Below are 21484 nucleotides of genomic sequence, written 5' to 3' on the forward strand. Positions count from 1 at the left end.
TACCTAGGCAAACTTCTTTGTTCCTGGTTTCAATCTGTCCAAGCCCTGCCTTTCACGAACATTTTGGGGAGAGAAAAAGAGACTAGAAGATCTCTCTGTTTCTGTCTGTCTCTTTCTCTTCTCTCTCCCTCTCACTTTCACTCTCTCTTTCTCTCTTACTCTCTTCTTGTCTTTCAAATATCTAAATATTGAAAATCCAACTTGATTTATTTCCACTACTATTCTCCACTTGTGATGTTTACTGCATTTAATGTCACAGAATTCAGTTTGATTTGTAGTCAGAACCACATAGTATTATATTCTTAGCATATAATGTTAGGAATTATAAAATTATTGTTTTCCACATACATTTTTTCATTATTTTCCATAATATGATTTTGTAGGTATAGGGAATCCCCCTTCTCTTCCCCTTCCCCTCACTGATTCTCACCCCACTCACTGTTTTCTCCCATATTATTAAATAAACACTATAGTCCTTCAGGAACAGTCGTAAGTCCAACATTCTGCTATTTAAGTGCATTATGGCATTGTAAGTATAAGCAATGATAGAAAATCTAGTATCCTACTGTCAAAGTATATTTAAGTTTCATTGGGAGTACTACTTTTTGGGGGGTAGAATGCATACTGCAGCTTCACTTCCTGGTATGCTAGTCTGAATTATACAGTTCATGTATAAGCATTTATGTGCCTTGTACCTTGTTCACCTATGTATTATCTGTTTTGTATTTTGCATGAATGTTGCCTTATGTCAGACAGAAGAGATCATATTTGTCTTTGTCAAGCTGAGACCATTTTGTTCCAAGAGGTAGCATTTCATTTGTTTTAATATCTGTGTAGATTCCATGGAATAAATACATCATGATTTCTTTATCCATTCCTCTTTCTATGGGCATCTGAGTGGTTTCCATGTCTTTGCTATTATGGATTATGCTGCTATAAATATAGGATTATAGGTCACTTTCTCATATGCAGATTTCACTTCGTTTTCATATGGTCCCAAGAGTGGGAGAGCTGGATTGTAGGGGAGATCAATTTTCAGTTGTATTAACACTCTCCCTACTGACTTCCATTGTATTTGCACTAGCAATTTTTAAAGATTTTGTTTTTGCTTTCAATTTTCTAATGGCAGCTAAAGTGTCTATTTGGTTTTTATTTAAATAGTAGGAGTCAAGCATTTGGCCAGGTGTTTAAAATACCAATCAGAATGTTACATTCCACAGTTGGCTTGTACCTGGTTTCAAATCTTAGCTCTAGCTCTGACTTCAGTTTCTTGCTAATGTGTTCCCAGAGAGGTAGTGATGATGGCTCAATAATTTGTTTCATGACTCTAAAGTGTCAGGAATGTATTGCGTGTCCAGCTCCGGATTTTAGCCCCACAGGCTAGTTGAGGGATTTGGAAAGTGAATCACATATGGGAGCAGTCTCTCTGAGTTTCTCAACCTCTCCGTGAAATAAATAAAAATTATTTAAATAACAACTTTAAGATTCTCTATTCTTGAATTTTGAATTATCTTTTGTGGGCTTACAGATACACTAGGTTGCCTACCCAAAAGAGAACAATCATTTCCGTATTGCAAAACATGTCTGTATATTCCTCATTTAAAATCCACAGAAACTGTCTATAAATAGAATTCTCAGTCAAATCCATGATGTATATCTGCAATAAAGACAAACAAAATGATAAACACCTTTCCCATCATATCCCATTCTGGCATATTATATCACATCTTAGTGAAGAACTGTCAAGTCAGCTCTCTTTCTTATTCATAAATTTTTATCTTAAAAAGTCGATATCAGGGCATATCCAGATATCTTGATAAACTCTGAGCTTTTGTATCTCAGCTCTTTTTTCACTTCAGAATGTTTTCTTTTAAAGTTAATTATTTATTTATTTCCTTGCTGTTTTCCTCTTTTGTCCTGAGAAATGGTTATTTTCTTTTGGCCATATTTCTGTCCTTCCTGTCCATCATAATCTAGGTCTTCATTGTCACCTGTGTGCTTTTGTTCCTGTGTTATGGAAACACTTCTCACATTTCTCCACATTTATCTTATTTAATTTTATTTTTTATTGTAATCTTTCCTGCCTCAAATATGTTTTGATTTTCTATTAAATTTTATATTTCCCCACATCTGCTTCTAGCTTTCACTTCTTTTTTCTTTCAATTCAGCTTGCTCCCTCTGTAAAAATACCTGCTCACAATTCACAAAACCTTTTCCTCTTGTTTGACTGCAGCAATATTTATAAATTATACATGTTTCATAATTTCAGAAGAAACTCAGTTTATGAAATCTGCTATGAGTTTGCCTCATCAAGTTAGTGCCCCTTACCCGTATCCCTCAGCACCTGCTTAGAACATCTTGATTTGTTTGTTTTGCTTTCTTGAATCGCTAGAGTGAATTAGTTTTTCTAATTGTGCCACCACTAAATATTTGGAATGTACTATTTCCCCATACATTTTCTGCCCCTCTGAACTACATCTAAGATGCTAATTCATCTATTTTTATTGGAAAGGCAGAGAGAGAGAGAGAGAGAGAGAGAGAGAGAGAGAGAGAGAGAGAGAAGGAATGCTTGATCTTGTTCAAATGTGCTAAATACTTTACAATTCTAATTTAGGTTACAAAACACAGTATTCAACCTTCCCTTTGTATTATTACAACAACAAACATTATACAGTTCCATGTTTTGTCCAAAGCAGTTTGTTGTGAACCTATCTCCATCTTATCCATTCTATCTTAGACCTATGCAACATGCAGATATGCAAATTTGAGCGGTGGAGGTGAAGATCTGAAAGACTGTAGTTTACCTTGGTCCACAATTTTATCCACATGTACTGGGGAGAAAGGACACTTGATGTTGGCCAAAGCAGCATGGTACCAATGGGGTGCATAAGATCTATTGTAAACAGACATTATGTATTCACTTCTGATGCAGCGGGTGCTATAGATAGTATGGAATCCAAAAGTGTGACTCATGTCTGGTTTTTCTTTTTCTTTCAGTGATAACCATTATTGGAAATTCTGTACAAACATCAGTGTATTTTCCCTTGGTCCTACTTTTCTTGCTCTTTCTTATAGTCTCTCTTTCTCTCTCTCTATTATAATTAGACATTCCTGATATTTTGTGTTTATTAAAAGCTATTTTTGCTAAGTTGATTGAAATATTTTAAAAATCTATCAAGAATATCTAGTTCCTGCATTATTATTATTTTGTTTGTTTGTTTGTTTGTTTTAACAAAGAAGCTCCCTTATTAAAATGTACCTCCTTTTCTCAATAATAAGGTTCCGGATTCCCTGATGCCTTTTATGCATTCCATTATTTGTTTTTGTTCTTGTTTTTTCAAATACTTTAAGTTTATATTTTAGTTTTAAAATTTTACAGCTTTTAACATTTTGTCATATTCACTTCAAGATTGGACTTTAAATACAAAAATAAACTATTCTGTGTTTCTTGCAAATAGAGATAATTGATATCTCAAATGAGAAATTTTTCACAATGATCATGCTTTGAGGAAATAAGGACATACTGGCATTTACATAGTATGATTCAGTGAAGATGTATTAATAACTGTATACCAAAATATGTCATTAGCATCATTTCAAAATTTTATATTAACTCCCGCAAATAGAAAAATAGTGTTTGTCCTTTAGTCTGCTTTATTTCACTTAGCATAACGATTCCCAATTCTACATATTTGTTGTAAATGTCAAGATTTCATTTTTAAATATATATATATGATATAGAGAACAGATTTTATGTATTTCATATGTACACTTTTAGGAACATAAAAATGCTTCTCACTCTCTCGCTTCTATTTCTTATTTTTCCCTTAATTTTTGTGATAACATATTCTTCAATTTGCTTAGAAATCACAAGCTTAATCCTCCAATGAATAAGCAAATCAACAAATGGAAAGACCACTATTTCTCAGAAGCTTAGAAAAGGGCTGGTAGCACTAATTAAATGTCAAAGTGTCGATCTCATTCATGTACACTACATTTTGTTGTGCTCTCTATAGCTGAAACAGATCAGAAAAAAAGGATATCTCTCTTTTAGAGACTGGTGTATTTCACCAAACATGATGGTCTCCATTTGCATCCATTGTCCTGCAAAAGACAGAATTTCTTTCTTTTTTTTTATAGCTTAGGAGAGTTCTTTCATGTATTGTTACTATCTTTTCTTTATTCAGGGTGATTCCATACAACACTATTATTTTAATTTTTGTTACTCTGATGGCTAGTAGTTATTAATAGCTTTTCATATTCCTGTTATCTATTCTTGTTTCATCCTTTGAAACAATGCCTGTTCACATTCTTAGCCCATTTCTTAACTGGGTTGTTTGTTTTGTTTTTGATATTCCTGAGATTGTTTTATACTCGGAATATTAATTCTTTATCAGATGCGTAGGCAGCAAACATTTTATCCCATTTTGCCAATTTCCCCTTCATTTTGTTGAGTGTTTCTTTGTTATGCAAAAGCAACTTCACTTGATATAATCTACACTTATATATTTTCTTTTAATTGCCCATACTCCCAGACATTATCTAAGTAGTCTCTGCCTAGGTCAGTGTCTTGCCTATGTTTTACTCTAATAATTTGTTGGTTTCAGGTCTTAGGTTTAATGCTTGATTTGTTGTGAGTTGATTTTTAGTTAGAGTATAAGGTCTTGTTTCAAACTTCTGCATTCGGAAATCCAATTTTCCCAAAACTATCAATTTAGGAACTGGTCCTTTCTTTATGGAATAATTTTACTTCATTTTCAAATATTGGTTGTAACTGTGGGAGGTAATTTTTGGGATTTCTATTCTATTCAAATGATCCCTGGTTATTTTTCTATATCAGTACCAGAAAATTTTGATTATAATTGCCCCATGCTACATCTTGAAATGTATTACTGTGATGCCCATAATTTTGTTTTCTTTATTTACAATTGCTTACAAAAACTAATAGCTTTGTTATTTATAAACAATATTCTATTTAAGAAAGAACTTATCATTCCTATTCATAATAGCTACAACAAATGTAAATTTATCTTGGGATAAATTGAACCAAGGAAGATTTGTGCAGTGAAAATTGCAAATTTATTTAATGTTTTATTAATAAAACATTAATGAAAGAAATAGAACATCCCCCAAATGAAATAATTTTCCATATATGTGGGTTGGAAGAATTAATATCACCAAAATGCACATACAATCCAAAACAAGTTACCAATCAATGCAATCCCAGTCAAAATTCCCAGGACCTTCTTTGTGAAGCTAGAAAAAAAATATAATCAATTTATATGTAAATGGAAAAAACCTAACTAGCCAGTCTGTTTTAAGGTACAGGTGTAACCCAAATCACATTTAAAAGATGAAGATAATCTACATATGGAAATGTCTAGTAAAGAACATGTTTATTTTATTTTTATGTCCAGAGCTAGATCATGGGAAACGCTCCCCAGTATGGACTTCCAGGTAGCATCAAGAGGCCCATATTTGGCTTATTAGTCAAGTGTTCACTCACCCATGTTGGTCCTAGATGGTGCCAGCGTATGCTGTTGTGATAGCATAGCTATTAATAGTGTTTATTTCACTCTCTAGCATCACGTCCCTACAAAAGGCTATGAGATATGATATAAATGTGAGTCACACTTGCCAGATGACCTTAATCCTATTTCCTTAATACTGTGACATAACTTCAATGGAATTAAACTTGAACAGGGAGAAATTAGTTAATAACTCAACTACAGTCACCCTGCTTGTATTTTATTCCTTCTATTTGACACCTGAATAGGTTCCACCATCATAGTTCAAATCAGACTGCTAAATTCTAATTGATGGGTTAGTACGTCCTAGGTAAAAGTCCTTCACAAAGTTCACGGACTGCTCATATTATGAGGAAACTACAGGATTCAGCCTTTAGCGTAGTGGCTAAGGTATCCATTATGATGTTTACATGTGTAAATACATACATATATATTGTACTATGTGCATTAGCTGTCTAACATCAGAGCAAACATGTATTTGTCCTCTTGGGACTTACTCAACTCAGCATGCTGGTTTTCAACTGAGACCATTTTGTTGTCAATATAGGTATTTCCAAACAGTGACAGTGAGAGCAGGAAAGAAGAAATCTTCCATGCATTGTCTCATTCCCCCTTGTCAATAAGGGCTGAACCAAGCCTAAGTCAAGACCCCTGAAATTTACCTGAATCTCTCACAGGGATGGCAACATCCCAACTGCTTGGTCCATCATACACTGATTTCCCAGAAACATTAACAGCTGGACTGAAGCAACTCACTGTGCCACAATACTGGCCCATCCCCAATTTCATATATTTTCTGTGTTATTTACTATATTTTCTTAAGTACTGCATATCAAACATGATTATTTTAAAGTTATCTACTGATTAAAGAATATACAATACCTGTTTCCTTTTTCTGTTGTATAATTTTTCGTTGTCAATGACAGTGTTCCCTTTGCAAGAGAGTTTATCTCTTCAAAGAGGTTCACCTTTCCTTTAACAGGCCAACGGGTTACAGGGGAGAAGAGCAAGCCAATATAATTCAGATTTTCATTGAACATCCGTGAAATCTTTTTCTCTTTAACACTGAAATTATAGGAATCTACACTTGTGAAGTCCTTGGTTAATATAAATGGACTATGCCCTATAAGTACTAAGAATCTTGCACTTGCATTTAGAAAGAGATTAACTGGGTTTGAGTGATAAGTCAATAATGTTATCACCTAAATTAAGTGCCAAAATATCTGCTAATTTTATTTATCTCCCATGTGTTGGAGCCAATATTAAGCCTCAGCTTCCAGCCAAGGTCAGACACTCAGACATTTTAAGAGAAAAAAAAAAAGTTTTAAGATAAAGTCTCCTTTAATTGAGGAATCTTAACTGTTATCTGCCCTCTTAATGCCTTTCCATTAAGTATCCTGAAAAATGTAGACTATTTCCTTTTACATTCTACATTTGGACTTACAATTTTATTGTACTGCCCTGTGAAATTTTTGACGTTAGCATTTATCTTGGGGAGAAAAAAGGAATTTGCAGCCCATCTAGTCTTCAGTTAAGTCACCTGTGCTCAAGTAGCTGCCCAAAGTTCTGCTATCCCCTACCCCAACCCCAGCAGTAATACTCTCCATGAGTGAAACCCATGTTCTCAACCTCCAGTTGCATCAAAAATTGACAAATAACCCTGTGGAGAGCCTCAGATCTTCCACTCTTTTCCACATAGTTCTTGTCTTGATTTGTGCTCCCACTGGTTTTTATTTGTTTGAATATATTACCTTTTTTATTGAAGCAGATTTTCTAATTGTCCTCCATGGAAAAGTTTATCATGATGTTAGCTATTCCATTCCACAAGATCTCATATGAATTTCATCTGAGTGCATTACAGGTATAGAGGAGATATCCAGGTAATATGAGTATTGAAGCATATTTGTCATCTAGATCGTGAATAAAATTTTCCATTTGAATTTTTCTGAGATGCTTTATAAGGTGACTGCCCTATGAATATTCTCTTTTCCTATGATTTTTCTTTTTAAAATTTTTTTGTTATTTTCAAGTTACATTTTTGTAGGTATAGGAATTCCCCTCTTGCCTTCTCCTTTCCCTGTGCTCATTTCCTCTCCCACCATTTTACCTCATATTATTACAGTTGCATAGTCTTTTAGTAACCACTACAAGTTTAACATTCTGCTATTTAAGCACATTATGGAGTTGTAGTTACAATCACAGATCATAGAAACTCATGTATCCTATTGTCAAAATACATTTAACTGTTTCACTGGGAGTTCTCCTTTTATTTGGGAGTAGATATGGATACTGTGACATATTTTCACTTTGCAGTATGCTAGTCTTCATTATACAGTTCATCTATGAGAATATATGTATACATGTTTACCTATATATTTGGTTTGTATTTCGCATGAATGTAGCCTTATGTCAGACAGCATATATATTTGTCTTTTTAGGATTGGCATATTTCACTGAGCATAATGGTCTCAAACTGGGATCATTTTGTTGCAAATGGTAGGATTTCATTATTATAATGTCCGTGTAGTATTCCATGGAATAGATGTACTGTGATTTCTTTATCCATTCCTCCTTTGATGGGCATATGAATTATTTCCATGCCTTTACTATTGTTGATTGTGCTACTATAAATATAAGTTTGTGCATCATTTTCTCATGTGCAGATTTCATTTCCTTTGGATATAGTCAAGGAAATGGAAAAGCAGGGTTATACAGAAGATCAATTTTCAATTCTATTAACACTCTCCATACTGACTTCTATAGTGGCTGCACCAGACTTCACTCCCACCAAGAGTGGAGTACCTTTCCCCCTATATCCATGCTAACAGGTGTTGTTAGTAAATTTCCAAACGTAGGCCGATCTCACTAGAGTTAGTGAAACCTCAATGCAGTTTTTTTTTTAAAGATTTATTTTATTTTTATTGTAAAGTCAGATTTACAGAGAGGAGGAGAGACACAGAGGAAGATCTTCTGTCCAATTATTCACTCCCCAAGTGACCACAAGGGCCAGTGCTGTGCCAGTCCAAAACCAGGAGCCAGGAACTTCCTCCAGGTCTTCCACAAGGGTGCAGGGTCCCAAGGATTTGGGCCATCCTCCACTGCTTTCCCAGGCCACAAGCAGGGAGCTGGATGAGAAGTGGAGCTGCCGGGATTAGAACCAGTGCCCATATGAGATCCTGGTGCGTTCAAGGCAAAGACTTTAGCCATTAAGCCACTGTGCCGTCAATGCAGTTTTTAATTTGTATTTCCCTAATAGCTAGGGAGTCTGTGCATTTTTCATATGTCTATCAGCCATTTGAACTTGGTGTTGTGTGTGTGTGATTGGTAGTTCTCAAGTGCATGTTTAGATATCTTTTCTTTATGTTCAGCTGAAGAGAGCTTCATTACAATGTGCCACAACAAGGATCACATCTGCTTGAGTCTGTCCAGGGTTTTATGTCCTTCCTGTATTTGGTTTTCCATTTCTTTCTGCACTTTAGGGAAGTTCTCATTTATTATTTTATTGAATACATCTTTTAAACCCAATTTCTGTCTCAGTGCCTTCAGGAACACCCATAATCCTTATATTTGGACTTTAGATTGTGTCACTTAACTAGTCTATGGTTTTCTTAGCTTTAATCAGTTCCTCTTACAGCTTTCTGACTTTTTCAGAATCTCCACATGTGGCATATTCCATTTCTGAAATTCTTTCTTCTGACTCACTCATTCTATTGTTGAGGCTCTGCTGCTCTGTTTCAGCTCATGATCAGATTTTTTTGGTTCTATTACTTTATTCACCTTCTGCATTCCTGGTGAGACCCCTTCTTACCAGTGCACTGGTGGGGCTCTGATCACCCTTTGGGTGTCTGTTCACTGCCACTCTACTGTCTCCATTGCTTCCCTGTGACCACAGGTCCTCAGGTAACCCTCCATCATCAGCCTGCAGACTCCTATTTCCCTGATTGCATCCTCTCTGCTTCTCCTCCACGAATCCTTCTTCTTCTTCTGCTTTAATGTAGCCTCACCCTCTTGCACTATCTTGCTCTCTCCATGAATATTCTTATTTATCTATCTAGTACCCGTCTATCTATATGTCCATTCATTTTATTTTCATAGCAATTTAATTGAGGTAAATTTGCTATTAAATGAAGAATAAAACTCAGTGTCAAAACCACTTAACTACCAAATAGTCAAAATCTAGGTGCTGCTCTTTTCTCATCTTTATAACTAAAACAATTAAACCAAGTTATGTGACAGCTAATTTTATAGCTAAATATTTTCTGCTTTATCATACATTAATTTATGCATGCTACTAGAGATGTAATTTTATTTTTCTCAAAAACCAGTTATTTCATGATGTGAAACAAAAAGTTTCTCTACCAAACTTATTTTTTTCATGTATAATAATTGGAATTTTGGGCTGTTTGAGACCTAAAGAAAACAGTGAAAAGCCAAGTAAAAAAAGAAAAAAAGAAACAAGGAGGTGTTTTTTTAAAAACAGTGATTAGGAAGCTAGATGTCAGATCTTTGAGTAGATAACAATATTCCAAAAGAGTAAAAATGCCATAATTATCATTAGCAGGTAAATTCAAATACACAAATAAAATTGTCTCCTTTTTGAAGGCTAACTCTTATAATTTAAGTTGAACTATTGGCATTTTTAATCTAGTGCATTTTTATCACATATATGTCATAGTAAAATCATATTTTATTAAGTAAATGTTAGGCTCACATAATAATGTCAATAATGTAATGATTAAAATCTAATCTAACTTCAAAGCAACTTAAAATAGGTAAATTCCATGCTATTTTGCTGCTGATGAATAGAACTAAACCTAGATAACATGAATTTTCCCAAGTCCTAGAATACAGCTATTGTTGAAGCTGTGGTGAAATGCTGTGTTCCGTTGTCCATTAGAAGTTTCTGAAATGGTGGAAATGCTGTATATTGTGTTCAACTAATATCCAACCACTTAAAATGCGGCAAGTGCAACTGAAGAACTGAATTTTTTATTTAATTATAATCAATGAAAAGCCAAATTCTCTCATGTTCCTATTTGCTACTATCCCAGATTGCACAACCATAAATAATGAGACTCTACTTCTACTAGCACTTGACCCTGGAAAATTTTATGAAGTATTCAACACCAGTTCCAAAGCTTTTTACTTTTGGGGGGTGGGGTGGGTTATGTTGTTTTAGTTTGAAAGACATCGAAATAAGGGGAGACATAGAAAGAGGTCCCAAATCTGGTGGTTCACTCTCCAAATGGCCATGACAGGAGCTTCTTTAAAAACAACAGATTTACTTTCATTGGAAAGGAAGAATTACAGAGAGAAGAAGGAATGGCGAATAAGATCTGCCAACCACTGGTTCACGTACCAAGTGGCCATACTGAGCCAATCCAAAGCCAGGATCCAGGAGCTTCTTCCTAGTCTCCCACATGAGTATAGGGGGTCCAAGAAAGGTCCTAAGGACTTAGGCCACCCTCTGCTCCTTTTCCAGGCCATAAGCAGGGAGCTGGAGGGGAAGTGGAGGAGCAAGGACACAAACTGGCATCCATATGGAATTCTGGCACTTGAACAGGGAGGATTGGCCAATTGAATTATTGCTCCAGGCCTGAGCCAGGAGCTTATTCCTGATCTCCCACAGGGATACAGGAGTCCAAGAACTTGAGCCATCCTCCACCGCTTTCCCAGGCTATAAGCAGGGAGCTGATCGGATGTGGAGTAGTGGTGACCATACAGGATGCCAGCACTGCAGGCAGAGGCTTAACGTACTATGCCATGGTCCCAGCCCTGGCATCTTTTTCTTATAATTAATAAACAGATATATCACTCCTCAGTATATGATTAAGAAGAAACTAAAAATTTTCTTCTTAAAAAGAAAAAACGTATATTCTTCTCTTTATGTAAAGTAGTATTGGTAACTAGTATCCTTGTATTTTTTTTTTAATGGATGATAGCCTATTTAATTTAGGTGCCTTCCTTAAGTGGAAGGGCAATATCCTCTTTATTTGGGTTTACTGGTAACCGCACTAGGAAGATAATAGATGAGAGGCAAATGGGGAAACTGGATATTTTACATTTATTGAGAATAGATAGTTGCTGGCATTATGGAGCTCCTAGCAATTCTCGTTGAGTTCCCCTAATTTCTTCTGGGTCAGATTGCAGGGCATGCTGAGTAAGTAGGGTGGCTGCTAAGGACATTTAATATGATGCCCTTAGGAGCATGTGAGGTGATTTCTTTTCCCTGCCTGCTTTGCCTCCTGCCAAGTGATTTTAAACTAACATAAAGAGACAGTAGCTCCACGTTAAGTGTTCCCTTAATTCTCTCTAGAATTCCTTCTCACCCCACCTCCCTGGATTTTCTAACCAAAAGATTTCCTTTATTAACACTGTAGTAGTTATTTGCTCTACATGTGGAGCCTCAAGAAATAAGCTAGTGTTTGCTAGTTAAGACCATTTTGTACAATAAAAATCTTTCCTTTTCCTCAGATTCTGTGTGAACCAGTACACCAAAATAAATGAGAACTTTTCCTAACTGCATTATTTTTATAGCCCCAGCTCTTAAAGATTGAAATAGTTTATTTTTCATGCAAGCTGTCCAAAGGCTTTCTTCCTCCTTCATGCTGATTATTTTCTAGACGGTGTTTACAATTTCTGAGTTGGCTTCCAGCCACGGCTGCAGGAGAGTTTGATTGACTGCACATGTGTTAGAACTGCACATACGTTGGTGAGGACATTCTGAGGCAGCCTGCTCTTGGAGACACAATTCTGGAAAGAGTGGTTGACTCAGGCCCCACCTAGGCAGAGCTCAGTTCCTAAAAATAGGGGCCAACTTGTATCCTCTAGATTTGCGACTCAAATAAATTCAGCCTTCCCCTCTCCTTGCTTGATAAACCCTTCAGTGGAGCTGGCCTCCACCTCAACGATTGCTTTCAGGGGACTGGGAAAACTGCTGTACATGAAACCAGGGAGGACACTATTCAGTGAAGAACTGTAAAGATTTAGGACATTTCAGCGCACTTTGTGTTGAGTCTAAATATTATAAAAGGTACGTGTAAAATAGTCATTAATGCACATTTGCTTCTGGGGTTGTGAATGCTGTCTCAGTACTACAGATCAATGAAGACCATATGGGTAAAGTTATAATCACTGGAAATGAAAATATTCACTTGGATTTTGTTTTGTGATAATACTTAGCACTGCCTTATATTATGAAATTGGTGGCTTCATACATAAGTCTCCTTGCAAAATGGATGATTTCTTGTAATTAATATTGAATGTTAATGAGCCAAACTTGAAAAACACTTATGGGCTAGCAATATACCACAGCTTTTAGCTGAAAAGAAAATCAGGCAAAAAACATTAGCTTGTCCTTCATGAAGGTAAAGGGACATTGGTGAGGGAAAGAGACTTAAGTGTTCTCAGCTGTTGCAGGTTGCTCAGAGAAATGTATGAAAATTATTCTTTCCAAGCCATAATTTGATTTCAAAGTTCTTGCCCCAGCCATGGTCTCATCTCTGCTGGGAGTACTACTGGAGTAAGGATTACAGAATTGGATTCTGACAAGTTTTGCGGAATTAAGAAAAGCACTGCCAGTTGGATATGCCAGCGCTAATTATAGTAACTACAAAGTTAAAACAGAAAAGACTGAGATTGTACTTTCAAAGTGCCATGCCCTGTATACTGTTTAAAATGGGCTTTTTTTTTTTCCTTTCGAGTGGCTGGGTGAACATCTTAATGTGGTCCTATTGCACCTTAAGGGCTTAGATGTTAGACAGTGAAGTGATTCAGGAGAGACATTATAAGGGAATGTCTTAAGACACCAACTAAAATCAAGAACACTTTAAGATTACATAATACAGCATTTAAATTTAGCCAGCTGGTGTTGAACTGAAAGAAATTTATTTTTGCCACGGCTTTATTTGGTCACTGACGATCTGCAGGTTATTTGGGTTATTTTAAAATTGTATGTGCCAGGTACCAAAGGGTAGGGAAAACACTTCAGCTATAGTCAAAATCATGTATTTTAATATGACAGATTTCTTACTTTGAGTTTTAGAACACATTTTTATTGAGAGGCAAAATAGTGGGTCAGAAATTATAAAATCCTAAATTCTATGAACTAATGTTAATCTACCCTTTTTCCTAATCTTTGAATGTTTTTCCTTCTGTTATCAAAATATAAGCTAACAACTAGACACATTTTTAAAAGTCAGCCAGCATTTTTGATATCTACAATATGGCAAAGCGCCAGTTGTTTGGGGAAAATGTAGTCCACAGTTTGCACCGAACACTTCTGCTTTCATCTACTGTGGATATCTTTAAGATACAGCATCCCTCAACCACCTGCAAAGTAGAAATAAAAAATTCTTTCGTCATCACAGAGGATTTTGCTTCAGAAAACTCTCATGTACACATGCCAGCACAAGCTCATGTCTTCCATGACTAAAGAGGACAGGAAATGTCGCCTTTCCTCTTGTTTAACTGTGCGCAAAAAGATGAGTGCATGGATGATTTACCATTGTTTACAGCTGATAAGTGCCTTTTATTCAATCAGTTCCAGCATTCTGCCTCTCATATCACAGCCACTACCTATGCAAACTGTCTGAGATAGCATTCTCTGTGTTTTGGTAAAATTGTACTTAGAATGAGATAATGGGTTGGGTTCTTCTGATAACTTCAGTACTTGGGATGGACTTGTTCCTGTCTCCCGCTCCTCCTGCCCCAACAAATGCCTCAACTCTGGATATTAAGAGACTGTTGTTTTTTTTTTAATTTGAATATGTATTTATTTTTGTTTTGAGAGAGGTGAGAGAGAGAGAGAGAGAGAGAGAGAGAAGTGAATGTTCCATTTTCTGATTGATTGCTCGAAGCCCACAACAGCCAGAAGCAGGCCGAGTCAAAGAAAGGAACCAGAATTCAGTCCAGGTATTGCATGTGGGTGACTAGCCACCATCTGCTGCCTCCCTGGCTGCATCAGCAGGAAGCTGTCTAGGAAGCAGAACAGCCAGGCTTGAGCCAAGCATTCTGACATGGGATAGGGTGTCACCAATGGGGACTTAGCTGCTGTACCCAATGTCTGTCCTTATCACGTATCTTACTAAGATAGCATTCTCTAGGCTCTAACTCTAAGAAATTCCACTGAAAGTTGCAACTCAGTAGCATAATGATAATTTAGCAGAAGTTTTGTATGTGAAGTGACTGTACAATGTGGAGAATATATTTATGTATCTGCATGAGTAAATGTGTTATATGTATATGTATTAGCCATCTGTGCTTCAGAAGAGAGCTTTAGCTGCGTTGTGCTTTCAATGTTGTGGTTCTCAAGCTTATTTATATCTCTAATTAAGTGAATTATTTTGTGGGCAGCATATTATTTATTTTATTTTATTTTATTTTATTTTATTTTATTTTTATTAATTATTTTGCATTATGTGACAGTTTCATAGGCTCTGGGAATCCCCCCACCCCTCCCCACACCCTTCCCCCATGGTGGATTCCTCCACCTTGTTGCAGTATTACAGTTTAAATTCAATCACGATTAAGAGACTGTTTTGTAAGAACCATTTGCTAACAAGGAACCGCGTCTCGGTTTGGTCATTTATAGAGTAGGAGACAACTCTAAATGTGCCTACCAGTGTAATTCCGAGAGTTTTGATTGAACAATTGAGGGGGGCAGACTTAATTGACATTATTGGTTCTTTTTATTTGCTTTCCATCCCTTCCTTGGGAAGCATTCTAGTTACACTTTGAAATTTAATTAAATTGTAATTTGCTCTTTGCTGCTTCTGAAACAAACATTTGCTCCATTCAAATCATAGGCTCATGCCTTGCAAAGTGATAAATTCAGCCTTTACTTTTTTTGAAATTCTATTAATTTTTTAAAGTTTTTAGCAGACTCAATTTAGTTCATGTATACAATAATAATGACTTATGCTGTTGAAGGCACATTTTAAGCATTGTGTGTTATGGTGTATTGTTTCCTGAGTACTTTGACATCAAATATATTCTTTTCCCACACTGACAGTTCTCCAATGGCTCCTGGAGATCTTACAATTCAGTTCTGAGTCTAACTCTTGGATGTAACAAGGATCCCACAGATTAAGAAGTCAGTCCCACAACACTGTGCCCACTTCAGTTATCAGTTGCAGCTGGAGTACTCAGACTACCACCCTGGGACAGCTTACTACTGCTTCAGGGGTTCAAACAAGCCTTTTCTTAGACCCAACACTTTGCTAAAGAAGTTCCTGAAACCCAGCAAAGAGGTAAACGTACCATCACTGGTATGCTACAAAGGGTACCATGCAGGGGCAACCAAATGGGAAGGAGATACAGGATGAGATTTGGCAGGGAAAAGTAGAGGCTCAGAGCCACCATAGCTTCTCTGGTTGTTCTGTGCTTTCCACTGTGCTCACCAACCCAGAAGCTCATCAAGGTCTGCCATTTGTGGCTTTAATAAGGGATGCATGCAGTACTTAAGGCATGACTGACTAAGTCACTGGCTGAACTCAGTTTATAGCTCCTCTTCCCAGAGGTGGAAGCTAAAGGTCAATGTTCTAATCTTTTAATCATTTGATGAGTTTTTCTGACAAACAGGAGGCGTTCAAACCACTCCTTACTCCCACTCCATGCCCTCACCAGAACCCCACTATTCCTAGTTGTCAGGAATCACTTTTTTCAAATATAAAAGACACAACAACCACATAGGACACTTGAAGGGGTTTCCTGTGCCAGAACAGAGAAAAAGACTGCCGGAGTCCAGCTCCAGCTGAGTTTGGAACTCGCAAAGGGTGCGTGGATGAGGCACAAAGAGAGAGAGAGAGAGAGACGGACCACTACAATTCCATGATCTTCGTGGACAATCCACAAAAGCTGTCCGCTTTATTTATACAGAACCAGTCAAACTCTGGCTCAGACTTTTTACGTCATGGTCAAGTGGGTGTTTCTAAGGATAATTCTGCCATTTGTTTCACCTTAAAGCAGGATGTTACCCATCCTGACCCTGTGGTCAGAAGTGCTCAATAGATGGTGCATATCAATCAGTAGCACATTCCTACTACAATCCTCATTCTACAGCTTAGTCTTGAATCAGTTAAGGGAGGAAATGCACCACAGAAGAAAGGACCTAAAGATCAAAGAAAGAGGGAAAGAATAGATTCCCACTACACCTGGGGACAGAACACCCTTGATTAGCATATGGTCAATGGGGGCAGCCCAGACAGCAATAATGAAAGGCCTTTTGGCTAAAACTGTATCAGCAACATCAACTTCCAAGCTCACATTGGTAGTAAACATTAACTCAGCAGAGGCAGAGAATCCCTAAATAGATTACAGAATATTCAGTGGGATTGTCCAGTGTCCATGCAAAGGGAGGTAGAGCTGCATTCAGGTGGTTGTAGAGACATCCGCTGGACCCTGCCATACAGCAGGAAATTCCTTGTGGCCCTGTCTGCAATCGAACAATACTCTTCACACCTTCCTGTCTTCCACACCCATCACACGGACCCCAGCAAAAGACCAAATGCTCTTTTTTTATTATTATTTTTAGTGTACCTACTTTGTCCTCATGTGCTTCTCCTTGAAACTTCAGATCAAAAAGTCTGTCCTATTATTTTCCTGCTGATTGGAATCCACATCTTGAAAATTTGTATAGCTTCCATACTGTTCCGTTTTTGCAGTATAATCAGAGCATAACATACAATGCAACTAGTCAAAGAAAACAAGGTTTTTTAAAGACAGTTGAAAATCTATAAATTTAATTTATTATGTGTCAGTTTTGATACAGTGATTGACAAGGAGGCTGTATTTAATGACTGATAGAACCTTAGAGAACTAAACAATTGCATGAAAATAATCCTACAGTGAGCAGCATAATAGGTCATCTTGTTGTTGCTGTTGTTGTTGTTAGATGGCATTCCCAACATAAACCCCATTGTCTTGCCTTTGTAGAACTTCAGATAGATATTTGCTTTTCACATGTTTCTAATGTATGCAGGATACATGCTTATTGCTTAGCAAATGGAATGCTTTAGATATATCATATTTTTCAAAATAATTGCCAAAATGTCTCAGGAGTACTTAGGACTTTATAAAATACGATACTCAAAGAGTTTATTTGACAAAGTTAATCAAAGAACTTCCATAAAATCTGAGCTAATTTGATAGTTAAAATATAGAAAAGCTAAAAAAAAATCACCACTAACTTTAAAATCACAAACTGGCATTTTAAGTGGCCTCAAAACATATTAGTAGTGCTTTTCATTTTAAATTCAATAAATATGCACTGGATAAAATATTGCTTAAATAACATTAAATAATAATGATTTACTCTATTTGTTAGGCTACAGAATCTTACCTGTATTGAAATTAAGAGTAGGTATGTAAATGTTATACAGTATCTGGTGTTTGGACACTGTAAATGTTATTTTTTGATAAGTAGGGTCACATTTTCTCTTTTAATTAAAATTTCATGGGTAATTTATTAACTTCTCTGTTGTTTATTTTTAGTCAGCAGAGTTATAGTAGAAAGTCAACTTTGTACTATGCAACGAATAAGCCATTTAGACAAACAATTAGGAGTTTATAAATACATTTGTTTAAGTACTCCAGAAAATCATTGAAGAATTATTCTATACATTTCAGGATTCTCCTTTGATTCATATGCTTTGAAATATACAGTTTTCAAATGTCTACTCAAGGGTCATAATATTAAAATTGGCAAAATAAAAAAAACTTTGTTCATATTATGAAAATGTTGTCAATTCCAGCTACAAGTTTTATTTAAAAGTCATTGCTTCTGTTTGTGTTGCATCTGGAACCATTTGCATGAGTGCTAAGTAGGTAGCAGATGGCTGCATTTCACTATGTTCCCAACCAGGAGTAAGGAACACAGGGGATGGTGCTAGAGATACATGCTGTAAAAGCAACTGGCAGCAGGTAGAAACTCGATCAACTCCTCCTTTCCTCTGTCCTATCCTAGGGTCTCAAAGTGGATTCAGAAGTTACGCAGAGCCTTGACTGTTAGTAGAAAATGAGCTCATGATCTGAGTCCTGGAGAACTCCAAAACAGTTATTTTTAAGAATGCAATTGCAATAGTGTATGTCTACTTTCAGTCACTGACTCATTCTGGAATGAAAATAATTTCAACATCATCATTCCTCCACCATCCGGAGCTGAACAGCAGCTCCAACTTTTACTTTGTACAATTTCAGAGAAATGGAATTTGGGAGGCATGGGTACCTAGTATTTTACTTACATTATTTCATTTGTCACATAATCTAGTCTAGCTATTGCCAATGCAAATTCAAAAACCACTATTTATAACTCCAAATATATTAACCCAACATCAAATTTCCCTTCTTTTTACAAATTATTTTATTTATATAAAGTAACCAAATTCATGTGTTTCACAACACAGATTTAAGACACAGGGATACTTCCCATCCTACCTTCCCTCCTGCCCACATTCCCACCCACCCCTCTTCCTTATTTTTTTTTCCTTTCTTTCAATTGTTATAATCACATACTTTGATTTCATTTCACAATCACAGTTATAACACCTCATTGGTCAAGATTTCAACACATAGTAAGTAGAAAAAAAATTCCTCAAGAGTATAGATAGAGGCTATAAACAATAATCAAATCTCAAAATATCTATTTTCACTTATATCATTAACTTTTGTTAACCATTTCAACACAACTGGTCAGTTTCTTAGACTGTGCCATTATGTTATGTTGTAACTGTTCAAATATCCTCCTAAGCATGCACTAGTCTATCATGAATATTTATGTGAGTATGTATATATACACAGCATATCAAAAAGTTTAGAGAAAATGTGTTATTTTAAAAAACTGTAAATGGATTTCTAATTTTATACCAAAATAAGCTTATCTTTTCAGCCCAATTTCCATAATCTCTGTGAGGTACACTCATGTTCTTTTCTACAAAGGACAGTGCTTTCTATACTCTTTTTTTTCCATATTGTTCTTCATTTCTCTCATGCTGTCAAGGTTTATTTCGATTTTCAAAGAGTGATAAGTAGCCTTCAGTAACCATTTACCACAGTCACATGCCTAATGCCATGCCTTTCACTCATTGTATAACACTAAGAAATCCAGCACAGCACTTCATTGTTGAGAAACTGTCAAGCTAAATCTTAATAAATAATTATTATGGACTTATTCTTTTGACGGGAGTATATTATAAAGGGCTCCATGGGTTGATCTATAAAACTTCACTATTGATGCCATCTTTAGATTTCAATCAGTCCTTGATATTAGAAAGATTTCATAAATTTTTATAACATTCTCTCCTGTTCCATTTTTTCTTTTACTTTTATTAGAACAGTTCTTAACAAAATTTCTTAAACCCACAACTATAACTCTCCTTATGTGAATGATGTGTTCTCAGTTCAATAGACTCACAAAAACGTCATCTCCTAGTACCAGAAAAGTTTTCAGTGAACTGGAAATAACTCTTTCCTGGAAAAGCAAAAATGTTCAGGTTATCCTTTACAGATTGAGCACAGGAAAACAGCCCAGCTGCTTGGGTTTCAATGCTGGTTCTGTTGCTTATCTAATTGTTGACACTGGGCAAGTAAACAACTCTGTCTCATTTCCTCATATGAAAATATCTCATAGGGTTGTTTCAAGAATTCAATAAATTCATATCTTTAAGTGCCTAAAATATTAGCATTTGGCACATAGTAAATGCTGCATAAGCTTTTGTTATTAATATCACTGTTATTATTATTTAATGCATGAGGCTGGTGGAACATAATAATCATTATTAATATATTCCCAGGGAGCAAGATAAGAATATAAATATAAATTACTAAGTTACTCTGTATGCAGAATGTTCAAAATAGCAACATAGTAAAAACTGTTTAAGAGAGAAAATGGTCCCTTTGATTTAATAGGTTGTTGTGTTGTTAACCACATTCTTTCCTTTCACAGATGCACTCCTCAGTTCAAATTACATTTCTGTGCTCTCTGGAGTTTTAGAAAGCTGTTAAGTTCCCTCTCTATATTATAATTAGTCTAACACTTGAAAGAAGAAACCCTCTGTTATCCTTGGTGGTGTCAACATCACATTACTCAAAGATGCTGAATTCTTCAACCTACACTTTAGACTTCATTATTTCTTTGACCAAGTCCTTGGACTCTCCAAATATTCTTTCTAACCATTTAAAACCAACCTTGACCCTAACACAATCTCCTCATTCTTAGCAGGCTGTTAACTTGTCTACCTATTTCTTTGCTCTACACTCAGTGCTAGGAGTTAAAATGGAAGAATTCCAGAAATTAGGCTCTGAAAGATGTAGCTATAGAGGCCAGATTCTTCATAATGGAAATCTAAAGTTGAAAAAGCACAAAAGAATCTAATAGAAGAGTATACACAAAATCTTGCCCTGTTGAAATGGTGCAATACATCAAGCTTAAGCAATGAAATTCAGCCACAAACTGACACAAAGGTTACAGGTTCAGAAGAAAGAGGGACAAGGCAGGATGGATACTAAGATTGACTGGGCACATTGTTCAAAAGAAAGGCCTAGAAAATTCAAATCTCTTACAGTCTCCTACCTTTAGGATTCGGAGGTAGGATTAAGAGGTTAAAAGCATCCTGCTAGATCCAGTTCAACCTCAGCTTCAAGTCCACTGTCAGCATTAATGGCACAGCTACCACGGAAACCCTGTCTCAGGCTCCCACATTTTAGACTAAATTTACCTCACCAAAAGCCAATTCAAATTTTTCCCCATAATTTTCTATTTTTTGTTAAAGAATTATTTATTTTGTATTGCAAAGTCAGATATACAAAGAGGAGGCGAGACCAAGTGACCGCAAAGGCTGGTGCTGTGCCAATCCGAAGCCAGGAGCCAGGAACTTCTTCAGGTCTCCCACGTGGGTGCAGAGACCCAATGATTTGGGCCGTCCTCGACTGCTTTCCCAGGCCACAAGCAGGGAGCTGGA

The 21484-nt window shown here is 36.2% G+C and overlaps 1 protein-coding gene across 4 annotated transcripts in view; it reads left to right on the forward strand.

The window, feature by feature from the left end:
- The window catches only part of XIRP2 (xin actin binding repeat containing 2), a 326918-nt gene that overhangs the window by 235392 nt on the left and 70042 nt on the right, over positions 1–21484 (forward strand). The window contains exon 4 of one of the 4 annotated variants that reach the window (XM_058664581.1): positions 6076–6409. The exons of 2 other annotated variants lie outside the window; for them this stretch is intronic. In XM_058664581.1, the coding sequence (XP_058520564.1) occupies positions 6076–6092 (17 nt within the window). In that variant the 3' untranslated portion in view covers positions 6093–6409. Of the gene's footprint in view, positions 1–6075; positions 6410–12421; positions 12562–21484 lie in introns of those variants that run through there. One more of the 4 variants, XM_012928702.2, reaches the window with a different exon arrangement.

Source organism: Ochotona princeps, chromosome 5 (assembly GCF_030435755.1).
Source record: "Ochotona princeps isolate mOchPri1 chromosome 5, mOchPri1.hap1, whole genome shotgun sequence".
In the NCBI taxonomy this organism is placed as follows: Eukaryota; Metazoa; Chordata; class Mammalia; order Lagomorpha; family Ochotonidae; genus Ochotona; species Ochotona princeps.